Source organism: Dysidea avara, chromosome 1 (genome assembly GCF_963678975.1).
Source record: "Dysidea avara chromosome 1, odDysAvar1.4, whole genome shotgun sequence".
NCBI lineage: Eukaryota > Metazoa > Porifera > Demospongiae > Dictyoceratida > Dysideidae > Dysidea > Dysidea avara.
The window spans coordinates 57935426-57954471 of record NC_089272.1 but is presented as its reverse complement, the minus strand read 5'-3'; the positions used below and the strand labels follow the sequence as shown (position 1 = coordinate 57954471).

General features: G+C 35.9%; 1 protein-coding gene across 1 annotated transcript; it reads right to left on the bottom strand.

The window, feature by feature from the left end:
• Positions 1–7994: 7994 nt before the first annotated feature.
• On the bottom strand, positions 7995–8861 carry LOC136247933 (craniofacial development protein 2-like). The gene is made up of 3 exons (XM_066039754.1): positions 8553–8861; positions 8204–8439; positions 7995–8010 (listed from the first exon to the last, which is right to left on the bottom strand). Exons 1-3 carry the CDS (start codon positions 8859–8861, stop codon positions 7995–7997), a joined length of 561 nt encoding a protein of 186 aa, XP_065895826.1.
• Between the last annotated feature and the right edge of the window lie 10185 nt (positions 8862–19046).

Genomic DNA, 19046 nt, shown 5'->3' with positions numbered 1-19046 from the left:
TACATTTAACTGAGATTCAGAGGTTGTATTTGACTTTATGAACTTGTTCTATCAGTCCTATAAAATTATTTAAAAATTGCTGTTAATGAAAGCTATTAATGAATTTTATTTATTGTTTGCATAATTAATTCCCCACTTACTGGGGTAATCTACCTATATTACATTCTTGGTGACCTGCCATAAAATAATTTTATACTCACTTGTTTACTCTGCACTGCTACATAACTTAAGCCATAAAATGATACTAATGGTTTGTAATATGGTAGAGTATTAGCTATGTGACCAGTACAAAAACTATGAGTCATTACATAGACTGGGAATTTTTCTCAGCAATTTTAGAGCCAAAAGTCTGATTCAACAAATCTATGTACTTCAACCTCCTAGTGGTATGGCAACAATTTCACTCCATCTTCCCATGTACAGCTGTAGCTGCACAAATGAAAATCAGTCAGGTAGGGGTAGTTGGAAAAGGCGGATACGGTCGGACGCGGACACGGACACAGACATTTTCAAAAAGGACTTTTACATTTATATAACAGTTATTTTCATACCTAACGCTGTTTTTACAGTAGTCTTCGCCTCCAGACCCAGGCGTCGATCTTTTCATAGCGCTTATCCATTTATAAGCGCACGTGCGAAGGATAGACTAGCACTCTAAAGACCATTATAGTGTTGTGTACGTGCTCTAGAAATCTAAGTCAGAGTCACAGAGATTAATCTAGCATGTCCCAACTTAATCTTGTTGGCCAGGTCCTTGAAATCCTCAACACTTGGTATAAGCGCCTGCGCGTTATACTAAAAGGCGTAAGATTGTGGATTTGGCCTGCTAAGCTAAGTTGCATGGGGCATACAAGCTAATCTCTACAACTATATAACTCTTTATTAGACTTTAGAACATGTGTACAACACCATTATGGTCTTTGGCATGCTGTGGAGTGCTGATCTAGTCCTTCGCACGTGCGCTTATAAATGGATAAGCGCTATGAAAAGATCGACGCCTGGGTCTGGAGGCGAAGACTACTGTAAAAACAGCGTTAGGTATAAAAAATAACTGTTATATAAATGTAAAAGTCCTTTTTGAAAATGTCTGTGTCCGTGTCCGCGTCCGTGTCCGCGTCCGACCGTATCCACCTTTTCCAACTACCCGTCAGGTGGGAGCAAATAACTACTGTTACAGCTCATCACAACAATTCCCATGAAATGCAGACACAGTATCTCAATGGCTGGTGTACACATGAAACTTAACTAGGCTTAGAAGTTTAGGGCTTTGCCAATCAACAGCATTCGTCGATCACCTCAGTTGACTGTAGTGGAGCATTGCACAGAATTCATAATGCAAGTGTACCAGACCTTGCTTTTCACACTCACACACACAAAAGAAAAGTACTGTAGTGTATGCCAGACTTAGACTAGCCATTATTAGGCACATAATTAATCCGATAAATGATTATAATTATTTTATTGTACTTTGCTGCTTTAACATTATAAATAATTATTACCGACAAAGGGTACCTTACTGAGGTAATTACTGTAACTGCCTACACAAAATGTATACACATTGGATAACTTGTAGATAATAAATGCACTTTATACTCTCACTGCTACATGAGTAACATAGAAAGGGTTGAGATGAAGTGTATTGCAATATGCTTAGATTATATTTTTGTATTTCCACCTTTACCATTCCTACACAGCTTTCATTCTTTTAGAAAGTTTTTGTGGTTGTATGTGACCAAGGCTATCATACATATGCATATACATAGACATTGGTGTTTCCTTCTCATTATTATTGGTGGTTTAAATTGGTTGGATGCACAATAACCATCTATGATAGAAATTTGGCACAAACTACATCTCAAGATCACACCTAGCCATACAAAAGTATCTGAATGGAATAGACTGAAGCATAACCTATAGCTTGTATTATCTGCATGCTTCTATGGCCAATTAATATTGAGTAAGATGTTAACTTGGTCTTCTTAATTGGGACCTGTGAGGACTTTCCATCTGTTTCATCTAATTTAAAAGTTAGGATAGCACAAAGCTGTGAGAATTGAGTAAGCAGGCTGGGCTATATTATTTAGCTGTATGTGGCTACAGGCTGACTGTGGCTAGTTGTTAATGGTGACGGGACTAGTTGTAAAAGTCAGACTGAAACAGCAACCTACACTACAGAGTATTCTTATTCATGTATGCATTTTAAATCTACATACCATATTGCTAAAAGTTTCTCAAGATCCAGTCTTGTGAATATTTAAATATTAAAGCAGTTTCTTCTCAACTCAGCCTTGTAACTAGTACTGTTATTAGTTCTATTCACTTTCTCTCTCTTTCTTCCAGATTCAACCCTGCACTGATAGTAAAAATGTTCTAGGGGAAATGCTCCAGACCTTTTCATCTAACTTGCTGAGAAGGGCCTTATATAGTTTATTTTGATTGCAGAGGTGCTTTACAAACAATTCTTGATTTGTATTGCTGTGTAACCGGTTGAACATAGCCGACAGAGAAGCGTATGATGGGTACTTAACTTTTCAGACGATAATTAATAAAATTGGCGCACGGCACCATTTCTTTTGGTATGTGTAGATTCGAGAATCTATGGTAGATTGTAGAGGTGCTTCCGGAAAAGTTCTTGATTCGAAATGCTGTGTAATGGGTTGAGCATAGCTGACAATGAAGCGTAATGGATACTTCACTTTTCAGATGATAATTGATATAGCTGGGGTGCGCAGTGCCATTTCAGATGCAGTATGCATGGGTTCACCAGTCATAATAAAATTATTTACAAAAAAAGTTAACAAAGCAAGTACACGAAAAATTTGGAATTTTCAACTAGAGTAGGGATCATAGCGCATCAATAAAAAGTACTGAAACAAGTTGCAGTAGCCCATGATATTAAATCACAGTAAAACATTAAGAAGTGTTATATCCCTAATGTGCATTTCCGTTATGATATCTTGAGCACAGTAGGGATAACACTTCTTATTGTTTTACTGTGATTTAATATCATGGACTAGCTACTCCAACTTGTTTCAGTACTTTTTATTGATGCGCTATGGTCCCTAGCTACTCTAGTTGAAAATTCCTAATTTTTTCGTGTACTTGTAATTATACGCATGCTACCAGCACTTTAACCATAATAACGCACATTGACCAGTATGGTGACTCTGTGATTTGACTGATAGACCTTACGGCCAAGCTTATACCAACAAGAGATTAGACAAAAATTTAGGCCCCAGGTGTTTGGGGTTTAGGCAATGCCTGAAACAAGGACTGAAATATTCTAATGGAGAAATGAAGAGATTATGCCTACAATTTGCCCCAGTGAATTAGACTTTGAATTCAGTCAAATCCTCCCCTCCTTGCCTGCATAGAGATGAGTGGGGAAAAACTTCAATAGGTACATTATTATAACTTTTAAATTAAAAGTTTGTGGAAAATAACCGTTTAGAATTTCAAGCTAAACTGTGTATATAAGCTTTTTTACATTTATTATGAGATGGTACATCAAATTGAAGCATCTTCAACAACCAAACAATAATCGATGTATTACCAGTTGAAGTATTTGTCAGTAGGTGAATGATATTTTCAGAATGAAATTCAGTTTCTATAGAAACTTGTAAACATTAAATAACTGATATAGCGAAGCATGAGCATTATTATACTGCTGTAAGCTACGAAGATACTCAGTACCCATCTTTTGATTCCATCTTGAGCTTTTATATTAAGGCACATTTTATGTGCATAGTAAATAGCTAAAGTGTTAGATAGAATGATTATGCATGGGTTGTGTCTATTTTGTTGCGAGATGATGTTATTCATTAACTAACTAACTACAGGCTGTATATATAGTTATAGGAAACTTACTTTGGTGTAATAGGCCTACATGTTTACTGTGGGAATGTATTGTTTAATGCTAATAATGAATAATATGCATCTGAGAGTAAACAGAAATACTACTGTGTGGTATGTAACACACTGTAATTGTTATCAATAGAATATGAATCATGTTCTTGCCACTTCTACTATCATCACTACATCACAATTCAACTGCTACTGTCTACACCATCACACCTAGCACTACATGTCATCATTGCCATAATTTACAATACTATCTGCTCAATACTACCATGTACTTCACCTCTAACAGTCGACCATTTTTCCTACCAGGACTACATCACCTTAACACTTATCTCATCATACAAAATGTTCAAAACATTTCACTCATAGGTAGTACAACTAATAGTAAAACACCAGACACTATCATCCAGTATGGCACATATACCATAATAGTGGCTAACAGTACTAGAATAACTGTGGCTAGTATAACTTTTGAGAACATGATCACGCAAATAAGAAGTTTTCTAAACATAATTAATAGTGCTCATATACACCTAAAATGTCTTGCAAGTATGAATAAAGGATTAATAAAAGTAGTGAATATTTTTGGAAGTTCACTAATTTCTGATATTAATAACACAGTACTACACATTAGATATGATGATAATGACGTGACAGCAAAGTCAACAAATCATCTGCTTATAGTTCAGAATTACACAACAACAGGAATGTCCATCTTATTACCAACTATATATATACAATTGTTACAAGTGTCGTATAAAGTTATTATCAACATCACTGATTCTACCTTCATCAGCTGTCATAACGCATTTTTGGAGATCAGCAGCAGCAGTTGTGGGCACAGAAGGAACATTATTAGTGTAAAAAACTGCATGCTTCTGTCCAACATCCAACAGGTTGATACATGAATAGACATAAATTTACTGATATGTGTGAATAAGAGTACCAGCATCACGATGTCCAGTGACACACTTATTTTCGTTGATAACTGCTGATTCACTGAAAATTGTCAAAATACAAAAAAAGTGTCTAATGTAACATTAAGATGTATATGGCACCCACACTATACTGACCAACATTTAACACAAACACAAGAGGCAAACTTAATATTCCAGTACTGCAAGTTTAGCTATAATATGGACTCAAAATATTTACTGTATTTCAAGATAGAAGAAACACATATGACTATCAATAATGCAATTCACATGATTGGGACAATTTTCATATCAAACAAAAAGTTTGGAGCACTAACAAAATCTGACTTACAAATTACTTTAGTTGGTCCAATTATATTTCACAACAACAGGTACTTTGCATCATCAATACTTTATGCTCCAGTGCAGTTTAAAGGCTATATAGAAGCATCAGATAATGTAGTAACGCATTTTTTGCCAATGCCAACTGATAGTAATGTTAACCTTATAAGTAACACTATTCTGAATATTACATACAACACATTTTTTTGCAGAAATATTTCATAAAGAAACATCACATGATGAAATTATTCAGGTCTGTTATTTCCAATTGTACTCCAGTGGTGGCAAAAAGAACATTACTGCAAAATCATACCAAATAGCAATTACTGACACAATCAGGAGTCACTTTTTTCCCAGGTTAAAAGTATTTTACAAAATATAAACTTTAAGATGCTTCTAGAATCTGTCTTTATAGTTTTAGTCCACTGGAAGTGTACAAGTCAATCATACACTACAATAATGAAACTGAACAATTATTTGATACAGGGCTGCTGTGCCATTGTTCCAGTGAAGGTAAACAGAACTGTCAGGTCAATACTCTTGGTCCTATATATATGCTGGACAATTACTGACCCTTAACTTAGTAATAGTAATAATATGCTTCATGTTAATGTTGCCATGTACCACAGTTATCTTCCACCATCACACTGCAAGGTATCCTCTACCAGTGAAACCTTCAATATTGTTAGGAATAGTTGTACACAACTCCGCTACACCATCTTATCAACAGATAAAGAACAATGTGAGTTGATTTTCAGCTCTAAATATGTGACCGGATTTGCAAAAAGGGGTCTTCCACACACATCCAATTCTATGAATTCAGATGATCATAACTCAGTGCTCAAGAAACACATTGACCTGAAAATTTCTCCATCTACTAAGCTATGTTGTTGCGAACTACTGACCACATTGCAAGTCAATATCCTTTTCCACTCTGAAGTTATGAGTCATCAAAGTTGGTAAATTGGATGTGTGTGGAAGACCCCTTTTCGCAAATCCGGTCACATATGTCAATACCATCGCAATATTTTACATCAAATTATACAGATGTCCAGTAGGATTTTCATTAAATAACAACACTGAGGCATGTGATTGTGACCCAGTGCTGAAGAAGTTGATATTCAAATGTAATATTAATGATCAAACTGTGGTACGTCATGCTAACTGTTGGATATCCGCTGAGTCTCATAACAACCATCACTATTACCAAACATCTCATCATTGTCCATTCCACTACTGCCTACCTCACTCCTCAACTCTCAACTTCTCCACTTCTTACTCACAGTGTCAGTTTAACAGAGCTGGTATATTGTGTGGACAATGTCAACAAAACCTCAGTACCATATTTGGTTCCTCTCAATGTCAGCGTTGCTCCAACATAACACTCTTACTCATCCTACCTATCATAATTGCAGGTATTTTATTAGTCTTACTACTCTTCCTTCTCAACCTCACAGTTACTGATGGAACTATTAATGCATTTATTATCTATGCTAATATCATTAGCATCAACAGTGATGTGTTCTTTGATACTGATCAAATTGGCACACCAGCGTATACTTTTATCTCACTAGCTAATCTTGATTTGGGTATTAAAATATGTTTTTACAATGGTATGGATGACTTTGCTAAGATATGGTTACAATTAGCATTTCCCTTCTACCTCATCTTCATTGCTACATTACTCATCATAACAAGCCGTTACTCCACTACAATACAGAGGATCACTGCACTTAGAGCACTACCAGTACTTGATACACTTTTCCTATTGTCCTATACTAAGATCTTACATACGGTGTCCAATGTCTTGTTCTTCTACTCCACAGTCACCCACCTACCTAGTAAACACACCACACTAGTGTGGTCAGTAGATACTAATGTATCACTATTTGGAGCTAAATTTACTATATTGTTCATCACCTGTGTTATCCTCTTCTTGATGCTACTATTATTTAACATTGTGTTGCTGTTCACAAGGACCCTGGTGAGATTCCAGTCAGTTAACAGATTCAAGCCACTACTTGATGCTTATCAAGGACCTTACAAGGATCACTACTACTACTGGACTGCATTACAGTTATTAATAAGGGCTGTGTTCTTTGGTATAGCAGCTCTAGACAAGACCATCTCTTTAATCATTGGAGCCGCTGTCACCAGTGGAATAATAGGATTACATGGATTTGTTGGACCTTTCAAAAGCAAGATTAAAAACTTTCAAGAACTTCTATTTGCTATAAACCTTCAACTATTATACATCTTCACATTGTCTGGTCTAGGAGCCACTGCAGTCAATGTAATGGTTACCATTGCTGCAATACACTTCATCATCATATGCATGGCCACTAGTAACATCTTCACTTTTGCTGGAGTGATGGTCAGGACCAATCCTTACTACAGTAACTGCATAAACTCAATAGTCAGGTGGATCACAAAGTTACACATGAAACCAAAAAGAGCACCTGATGAAATACTGACTCTTAGCAACATTCCAGAGGTTGCTTATAACTATCATGAATATCAAGAACCATTAATTGGTGTAGATATGTAATGGTAGCTGCAGGTTCAGTGAATGATAGCAGCATGTTTCATTAATTATAGCTGTTCGTATGTATACCTTTGGTTGTAGTGCTCTGTGATGCACTAGACATTGGTTATTGTATAATTATAATATATAACATTTTTTCTGCAGACATGTCTATATTATGCACCACAGAGCATACTTTTGTGTAGTGACACACGCAAGAGGCACATTATATAAACAAATTAACATAATTTTACAGCTCGTTAATAAAAGAATATTCAGAAAACTAGCTAAAGACATTTTAACACCTAACCTATGCAAACCTCTGCGGGCTAACCATCTTGTGTTAGGATAACTTAAATGTTCACATCACTGAAGTTGTGTAACAAGGAATTGTTGTACAATAACAAAACATTACCATGACAATGAGGTATAATAAAACCAAGAGTTAACCCTACACACTATTATTAACTCTTGATAATAACTCTTGATAAAACCAAGGGCATATTTGGGGAGGGGGGGGGGGAAGGGCATATTTGTATTGTACATATCCTTCTTCTCATACCAAGTATTCATTACAGTTAAACCATTTACCACACAAAAGGTCAACGGTGCCCTCCCAGCTTCATTGGCTTTACCAACACTATGATTACCCCTAACACCACTCCATTCAACACTTCCTGGTTTTGAGTAGTTGGATTCAACCCTGGCATTAAAATATCCCACAACTAACAACAAGTCATCTTGACACACTGAGTTGATTGTACACATTAAGTCATCATAAAACTGATCCTTGTAGTCCTGTGGGAACAAAAAGTAGGAGCATACACACTAATTACAGTCAAATCAATCTTATCACTCTGTCTATTAAAATTACAAGAAGTACATCCATGAAGCTGGATACAGACACTGACAATTGAATCTCTCCAAGCTACAGCCATTACAGGGTTCAACAGGATGCCAACACCTTCATTTCTCTGCACAAGTTCACCATCTGCTGGTGTGGGTCTGCCAGAATAATGGACCAAGACAAACCCATCTACCTCATAGACACCTTGACCAAACCATTTTGTCTCACTAATACCAGTAATACTTAAATCGAAACAACATAGTTCTCCTACCAACAAGTTTACCTTTCGATCAACTTGAACACCTCTCCTAGTAGACACAGTAACAACAGAACTCTCAGACTCAACAAGCAAACGTATATTCCAGCTGCCCATGTTAAGCCAGGAATGGTGATGGTTGTGAAAACAACCAGCAGCTCTCAAATAACCACCTGGCATTGACTCAGCTACTCGTGCAAGTGAGTTACACACCAAGGGGCTGGAAAAACCACAATAGTGTAAACACAGAGCTCTTTGTGTGGATACTGACTAGTCAGAATGAAACACCACACAAGACAAAGTACTGTGTACCAGTTATGTTAGCAGGCAAAGCCATTGCCCATCAGGCACGGGGAGGTATATCTATTTCGCACAACACACACATACTCACACTCACATAAACCGCTATGTCACACATGCGTTGCCCAGTGATTCAGCACTATAGGATGGTTGTGCACCACTCAGACACTTGAATCCTTTTGGGACAAAACTAGTAGTCTGCTGGAGGTCTCACCAAGCGAGGTCACAGACCCCAATGTTCCACAACGACTGCAACACCACTACTAAGATGGGATAGTCAAAATGAGCTACATAGAAGAGCCACATTTTAGGTTCATTTTGACCCTAGTAAACTGTATGTATTTTAATTAGTGCTGAAATGATTATTCACTTATTTGATTATTTAGTCAGTATTACATTATTTGATGCAATAACACACTATTTGAATATTTGTTTGCACTATGGTAAGCTACGATAAGATGGATGAAGCCAACCTAGAAGCTTGAGATTGTGAACAAAATTGCATAAAATATCCACTTTAGAAGAGATAGAAATAGCTGTCGTGTTTCACCTTACGTCCCCTCAAAGATTTTGATGCCCATTAATGCTTAAAAAATAATCAAATAATTGGTAATTTTGTTCACAACTATTCAATTAGTAAAAATTACTAGCACAAATTTGATACCCTGATTCCATTCTATTCCTGGCATCAATATCACCAGTATTAGGAAAAATTAGATTAGGGATCATAGAAAAAGTAGGAAAACAAGGTAGGTCACCTAAACCTGCAGATGTACTAGTGGACCTGCTTCAGTCTATATCCATGACTAAATCGGGGATTAAATGTCCACTAGTAATCTGAAAGTGTAGGAAACTTCTCTTAATTTATATAGGTATTACATAACCTTTCAAAATAATTATTAAAATTGAAGAATATAAAATAGTTAGCACAAATCATCTCTGTGTGATCATTATTAGAAGTTGTTTGGCAGCTGGACTAGGCTGTTATTATTAGTTTTTTACTGAGAAGTTTCTGACTCCCTGCTGTACAGGTCCCCATACATGTATATACAGTTACAGTAGTAGGATAGCAATACCATAATGTATAGGACAGCTACGTACCCTCAACTTACAGTACTTGCAGCACTATCGGACAATGGTTATACATAATTTATATTTATTTATTAATTACTTTATAGATCATTTAACACAAGTACAGACACATTAGAGAAATTATGTGATACTGCATTAGTGGATACCAGAAGTATTTCCTAGTGCTGTGAAAAATACATGTTTAAAACCCTTGCATGCATGGGACAATAGTGACAGCATGCACTATTTTCTGTTCTCTTCTGTAGCTACACATGCCACACCAAATCATTCATTTTAAGAAAGCATAATTAAGTATATACATACTGTACATACGTTGTTGGAAAATTCATGCTATCAAGCTGTCATACGATTTAATTGTAAATTTCAACATCCTTGAAGGGATACAACATACTGCACTATAGGCAAACTACATTATATCAATTGACCTTAACCACTAATATATTATATTGAAGCAGCCTAACTGTAATAAAGAAGTAATTATCATAGTATTCAAAAATGCTTTTTAGTAATAAAAGTTGTGATAAAAACTGCAAGCAAAATAATCATATGAAAATGGCTGCAGTTATGGTATATACCATCATTTGCTTTTTTTTGTTGTAACATAATTTTTGTATGCAAAAACTTGTACAAAAATTTCTTGCACAAAAATTTACATAACATCAAACTACTCTAATAGAGCAGTCATTCACATAAATCATACGAAAATATTTTTACATGAAAATTTTTATAATGAAATTTGTGCACGAAAAAATAGCAAATTATTTAATAATTTATTTACACTAGAATTCACAATTGTTTTAACCCTGGTTATTTTGAAGATTGTTCCAGTTCAGGTCCAGTGTTGTGATTGCATAAATTTTGGTGATTAGTTTATCATTATTAAATGCTATCCCACTAGGGATCTATGAGAAGGGTACAGTCTGTGATTACAGGAAGTCTGAAACATGTAACTGAAATGTTGAAGAATGCAGAAAAAATCCCAGACCTAGCGGTGACTTGATCCCCAGCAACGTGCAGTCTAGGCATGCACCATGAATTAATGGATGTACTGAAGTTTTATTATATATCTGTGCTATGACAAATATCAGTAAAGCAAAATACATGGATGTACTTTGAGACCACACTTTAATTAAAGTATATCTATGGCTGCTGGTACTAAAATTATATGTGTAATAAAATTCCAAAACATCATTTGCTGGTTATCATCGTTAGTTAATTAATGGCCTCAAGTGAATTATATTTATATTTTTATTAACCATCCTAAGATCAGATAATAAAAATAAGTTTCATAGCTAACTGTTAGACTTTGATTTGTACCTATATTACAATGTTAAATTTAGAATTTATGGTTATATACTAACTACATAATATACTTAGATTTAGTAGCCAAGCAGTAAATCACAACACACACAGGGAAGTCACCCTCTCTATTCTTTAATAGGCCAGGCAAACTGGCACTTGATTACTTGTTTCTCATCCACAAAAATTTAGATTTCCATGCAGGTGGGAGGTCATTTTTTATTATTCATTATTAAAGAAAATACTCCAAATCAAGCTGTCTGTTACTATAAAAGTTAGCTAAAGAACTAGTACTTATGTTTTACCACCGTTTCTGAGATGCAAGTGATATTTGCTGTGCTATAAAAAGATAGCCAGCCTTCTTAGCATCAAAATAAGTGTACGCACTTGATTGCAATTGATAACAGTAATAATGAAATTAGAGGTGGTGGATGTGGGTGGAGATGAGAAACAATTAATCAAGTTTGCCTGGCCGTACTACATGTAATATTTGGTATGCACACGGTATTTCTGCTACCAAAACAAACTTAGCTGTATCATTATTACCTACAGCTATATAACAAAAATAATATTTTGCAGCTAAATTAATGCATACTGTATGTACCACAGTTATTATGATAGCAAATTAAAATGTGGCTAGATATGTTCTATCCATTAGCTAGCTAAGTAAGAATATGTAACAAGGGCACAAGTGATTTGCCAGCTATATACACGTGCAAGCATGCATGTAAGTGCATGTGAATTACTATAAATGGCTGCAAAGAATTTTGCTGATAGATATACACCCAATATCCAGAGTGCGACAATCCTGAGGGCTTAGGGCATACACTGTACAGTCTTGATTGTTAAGCACACATAATTATATTGTGTTTCTTGTACACAATCATGGTTGATAAGCTCATGTAGATGAATATGAAGCTCTAACAGAAGGTTCAGCCAAACAATAGAAGGAATTAGAAGTGCTACAGGCATGTCAACTGTGCAAGGTTCAGATTTCACAAGATACTATAATGTGGATTTCACGTAACACTTACCAAGTAAAACAGTCTTCTACAGCAGCATGGAATTCATGATCATGCTCCACGTGAAGGATTTGCACAACAGGACTGCAGAAAATATTGGTACATGTGGTGACTGCACATTACACTACCCCTAACTAGAGATTTAATTATGATTTATGAATACTCACCATGAGGTCTTGTTTATCAGGCACATGCACTTAACAAATACACTGTTAAAAGTCAGGTGTGGAGTCAACACCTTTTGGGATGTTTGCCTGCATGCTTAAAAGTGACCCCATTAAAGTGTTAAAGTAGGTGCTAGCTAAGCACCACTGGGTGTTTAGGTAACCCTTAGCCATATAAGTGAAGTGGTATAGTGACACACTAGACATTCATTTCAATTTTCTGAAGGGGTGAAGCCTCTCTAATTTCTACATTTACACTTAAGTTCATTGAGGAAACAAACATGATCTGTAAAATACAGTAATTCAACAAGATTACAAATACACTTACTTGCTTGTCTTCCTACACTACAATGAATATCCCACAATGGTAGGAGGATCGATTTTTAAAAGTTGATTTTTCAGATTGCGGACCCTAACAAACATGATCACATAACTTGTTTGTTTTTCGAGCTCAGTTATGTAGATATTTTACAGAAAATTTATGTGCAATTATATTATTTATTATTTCTTGTCGAATATTGTTCTGTTATATTCCTGTAAAGAAACACATGGCACTGGAAGATGGCCAGTATAGATACCACAAAAGTGTAATGCCAGTTTTGCACTATGGTTCATTTAACTGGGGTTCAGAGGTTGTATTTGACTTGATCTTTTATGAACTCGTTCTATCAGTCCTATAAAATTATTTAGCAACTACTGTTAATGAAAGCTATTAATCAGATGAATTTTATTTATTGTTTACGTAATTAATTTCCCACTTACTGAGGTAATCTACCTATATTAAATTCTTGGTGAAATAATCTTTTACTCACTTGTTTACTCTGCACTGCTACATAACAATTTTAAGCCATAAAATTATACTGGTGGTTTATAATAGAGTATTAACTATGTGACCAGTGAGTCATCACATAGACTGGGAATTTTTCTCAGCAATTTTAGAGCCAAAATTCTGACTCAACAAATACAGTGTATATGTACTTCAACCTCCTACAGTAACAGTATTGCAACAATTTCACTCCAACTTCCCATGTACAGCTGTAGCTGCACAAATGAAGATCAGATAGGTGGGAGCAAATAACTACTGTTACAGCTCATCACAACAATTCCATCAATGTGGATATCGCAACGGAATAATATGGCTGGTGTACACATGAAACTCTTGCTACGCTTAGACGTTTAGGGCTTTGCCAGTCAACAGCATTCATCGATCACCCTGACTAGTGAAGCATTGCACAGAATTCATAATACAAGTGTACCAGACCTTACTTCTCACCCACACATACAGAAAAGTACTGTAATGTATGCCAGACTTAGACTGGCTATTATTAGGCACATAATTAATCCAATAATTATTTTATTGTATTTTACTGTTTTAGCATTATACATAATTATTGCCAACAAAGGGTACCTTACTGAGGTAATTACTGTAACTACCTACACAAAATGTATACACATTGGATAACTTGTAGATAATAAATGCACTTTATACTCTCACTGCTACATGAGTAACATAGAAGGGGTTGAGATGAAGTATATTGCAATATGCTTAGATTATATTTTTGTATTTCCACCCTTACCATTCCTACACAAATTTCATTCTTTAGGAAGTTTTTGTGGTTGCATGTGACCAAGGCTATCATACATATACATAGACATTGGTGTTTCCTTCTCGTTAGTATTGATGATTTAAATTGATTGGATGCACAATAACCATCTATGATAGAAATTTGGCACAAACCACATCTCATGATCACACCGAGCCATACAAAAGTATCTGAATGGAATAGTAGTATAACCTATAGCTTGTATTATCTGCATGCTTCTATGGCCAATGAATAGTTGTAAAAGTTAGGGTAGCACAAAGCTGTGAGAACTCTTCCAGGCCGGGCTATATTATTTAGCTGTGTGTGGCTAAAGGCTGACTTTGGCTAGTTGTTAATGGTAATGGGACTAGACTGTAAAAGTCAGACTGAAACAGCAACCTACACTACAGAGTATTCTTATTCATATGTGCATTTTAACTCTACATACCATATTACTAAAAGTTTCTTAAGATCCAGTCTTGTGAATATTTAAATATTTTCCCTTTGTGAAACAGTTTCTTCTCAACCCAGCCTTGTAACTAGTAATGTTATTAGTTCTGTTCATAATCTATCTTTCTTCCAGATTCAACCCTGTGATAGTAAAAATGTTCGAGGGAACATGCTTCAGACTCTTCCATCTAACTCGCTGAGAAGGGACTTTATATAGTCTATCCCTGGTAATTGACTTTTAAGTTTGAATCATGCTAGTTATACTATAGAGCTTACTGTACTGTATATGCACCTCAAAATTCAAAAGCTACAGTATAGACTATCTGTAGTGAATACATCTCCCCACTTGCTGTTCTTTAAACATTTAAAGAATAGTTTGTAGCTTCATGTGGGCACACAACAACCAAGCAATAGGAACACAAGCATTTGGATGCAATAAAACCAGATGTGTGGATGCAATAAAACCAAGCATTGTGGGTGGATGCAATAACACTAGGCATGTGGGAACAGTAAAGCCTATAGCTAGTGCGTATGTGGAAACAAGCGACATCCTATCACAACATTTTTTGCTAGAAAGACAGACTGGCATTATTGCACCCACATGTCTGTCTTCCTAGCACCAGACTGTCTTCACCAATCACCAACTGTCTTCATCAATGAGCTGCAGTTGCCACTATAATTGTAAGTATATTAGGTGTTGAGTTACATAAAATTAATTAATGATCATACAATACTTGAAGGTATTAAAAGTTTATTTGACTACATATACAGGGTGTACTTATACACACAAGGATGTTATTTCTCAAATATCACATTCTGTGATACATTTGCAGGGAACATACACAGAATTAGATGCAGTGCAGCCTTGGAAATGGTCAGCATGAATATCACACACATGCAGTAGTATGCATGTGTTGCAGTTAATTCTGTATTATGGTATATACATGTACATACATACATACATGTACATTATAAAACTGAGTTTGTATGGGTGTGGCCTGTTAAAAATCAGCAGCCTATAATATCACAACCAACCACTCTTCCATGGCTTGTTTGATTGAAGCACTAAAATATCTGTTCTAGCCATCCTATTGCATCATGCCATTACAATGTATAAAACTGTTTTTGAAGTACTAATGTACTTTTAACCGTTGGAATGGAAACGTATGTGCTGTAGTAGTTCGAATGCAGTTGCATAATTATAGCTAGTTTAAAAACACTGTAAGAAAAATAACCTGCTATCATTCGAACAGTTGAGCTCAGGTATCGTTCTGATAACGGTCTTGCAATACACTGATTCAGAAGCTAGAGAAAAAATTACTCAACATTCACAAGTTTAATAGCCAAAATCATAGGTATAGAAAACTAATACAACTATTTCATAATCTGTAACAATAAAGCTTGCAAAACCGAACTACATATGACGATATTTACGACCACTGTAAATGATCACTTATATTAGATTACTTGCTGTCGTGATATTTATTTCTGTATGTGTGGAACTATTTTAAATTCAATAATACAACATGCAGCGAAAATCATCTTGTCTTCATTATTATACAGTATATGAAGGTTATAATCCTAGTAAAATTGTTATCTCATAACCAATAAAATTTTATATGCCATAATTAGATTGCATATTGAAATACATTATTATCTCAATGAAATCATCTGGGTGACTCAAGCACATTATTTATATGCGTAAGCATATCTGGTCAGGCCAGCAAAACGTCGAGGCTCACAATGTGTCTGTACCAAGAATATAAAAGGCCATGTACTTTTACAGTATGCATGAAGTGTGATTGCTTTATACTAACTGATAGCTAATCATTGTTGGCAGCTAAAAAAAGTTTGATACCTTCCATCAGCACTTCACTCAATCACCAAAATATGTTGCAATTGTGGTGTTACCTCATAACACTGATCCTGGCAAAGGAACTGGTGATGGCTGATGATGACCATTGTACAGATTTTCAGTTCAAGTCTCCATTCCTTCCTGGGGAGTCCTGTGAGGGAATATACAACAAGAATCCAGAGAGCCAAACCAAACCAGGATATTACTGGATCCTTAGCAGGGAATATTGTGGAATGACTTATACTGGATCATCCTGCAAGGAAATCTGTGGCAATTATCCTGAAACTTGTGACAAACCAGGATATTACCGTATTAATGATAAATGGGCCTACTGTGACATGAAATACATTGATGCAGTTGATACTGGTGACTTTATATCCATGTGTGCTGGTGTGGGTGGAGGATGGAAAAGAATCGTGAACATCGATATTAATGCAGGAGGTGATTGTCCCAGCGGATGGCTTCAAGGAACTCATTCTGGTGTTAGTTTCTGTCATAAGACTGATAGCAGAGAAACCTGTTCTTCTGTGAGCTTTTCTACTAATGGAACAAGTTACCAGAAAGTGTGCGGTAGAGCTAGGGGATATCAGAAGGGATATACAGTTGGCTTTGCTGGATATCATATTAGAAATCAAGATATTGACGGCTGGTACGCTGATGGTCTATTAATTACATATGGTAGGCCTCGTCAACACATATGGAGTTATGTTGCTGGAATATTTGATAATCGCACACATATTGCAAATTGTCCATGTGCTGTTGGTGGTGGACGAGCTGCTCCTCCTTTTGTAGGAACCGACTATTACTGTGAATCAGGAAATACTGATAAAGGACACCTTCCAGACTATCACCTCCATGACCCACTGTGGGACGGATCTGGTTGCATTACCAGTAATTGTTGTGATACCCCTACTCAACCATGGTTTTATCATAAGTTGAGTGGAATGACCAAAAGTAATATAGAAGCTAGAATATGTGGATACAATCATTTCAGTTTTGGATCTCTGTTGATTGATCAACTGCAACTCTACGTTCAGTAAACAGGACTTGTATGACCTGTCAACCATCTGTAGTTTGCACTTGTGTTGGATATAGTTATATTACACTGATCTATGGAATTATGACATACTATGCACACTCTACTTATAGTAGGACTCTAATAATACTTACTGCTGTAATTGACCACTTATATTCAATCATGCTATGTTGCAACTATAAAAGTCAATGCTATGCGTAGTTTACCAAGCCAATTATATACTTAATATATAGCATTGTACTACATGCATGGACCACGCTATATGTGCCCTGCAGCATGCACGGTAATATTAGTGCATGAGCCTTATACCACCATCCTGCAAATTGATGTGAAGTATGCAGGTACTCCTGAAGCTGCAGAATTCCAGTAGCTAAGCTAAGACAACTGTAATAATGTGTATGCTTATATGTTTACCACACAGGTGAAAACAATGTGCATGTGCTTCTAGAAGTACATGTCCTAATTATGTAGGCTATACATGTAGCATCATTAAATTTAATATGACAGCAAAAGACATTAAATTGTACTTGCAATACCAAAGCATTGGTACGTACCTGCCCTACAATGCAGAACTTGCCTTATTGTGTATTATATGTTATGCACTAAGTACTATGTACACTGTAGGCCTGCACCGATTATGCCAATATAATTTGGGGCATAATAGGTAGCCAAAAGCATTGAGTTTAATGCCAGCATAATAAGCCCATTTTTTGTGCATTGGTTATGTGAGAAGCTGAATCTCTGCCTATTTTGCATGATGCAGAATGGGATAGTGTGTAAATATGGTAAAAATCATATTTACAGCTACGTTGTGAAGAAAAAATTAGTTAAAGATTGATATACTCTAATAGAACAGTCACCGCATGTTGAAACATCCTAATAGAACTTTCACAGATGCATTAAATACTCTATAATAGAGCAGTCACAACACACTTTTATGTGAGCATATTTGGAGCATAATGGGACACAACTGGGTATAATTGGGGCATAATAGGGGAAATTTGGAGCATTGCTTAAAAGCATAATAGTCAATTTCAAAAGCATAATATGTTCAGGCCTAATGTACAGGACCATCCCCACATAATGTAATGGAAACCAAACATTACAATCCATGTAGCTATATTGTTGCACACATATATGTGATTGGATTTTGGAAAATCACCCTTATGGGTGCATTGTTGATTCAGAGAAAAATGTATTTTAATAATTTAAAGTTTTGTTACTCACCAGCCTTGGCAGCTACACGTATGGATTTTTCAGCAAAGATGGAGCAATTCACAACCTTTAAGAGCAGCTAGAGGCCAAGGTAATCCCTGTAGACTTTCTCGCCATTTTAGATAGGTTTTTTCACCAGTGTTGCTGTATCACGAGTCCTCAAAAAGGGGTGGGCAAGAGATAGACTACAAAATGGACGAGAATAGTAGTTGAAGGAACCAGACCACAAAACAGCCTGTCAGAGGCAGGAAATAGACTGAAATCTCATAAAACAGCCATACATCAC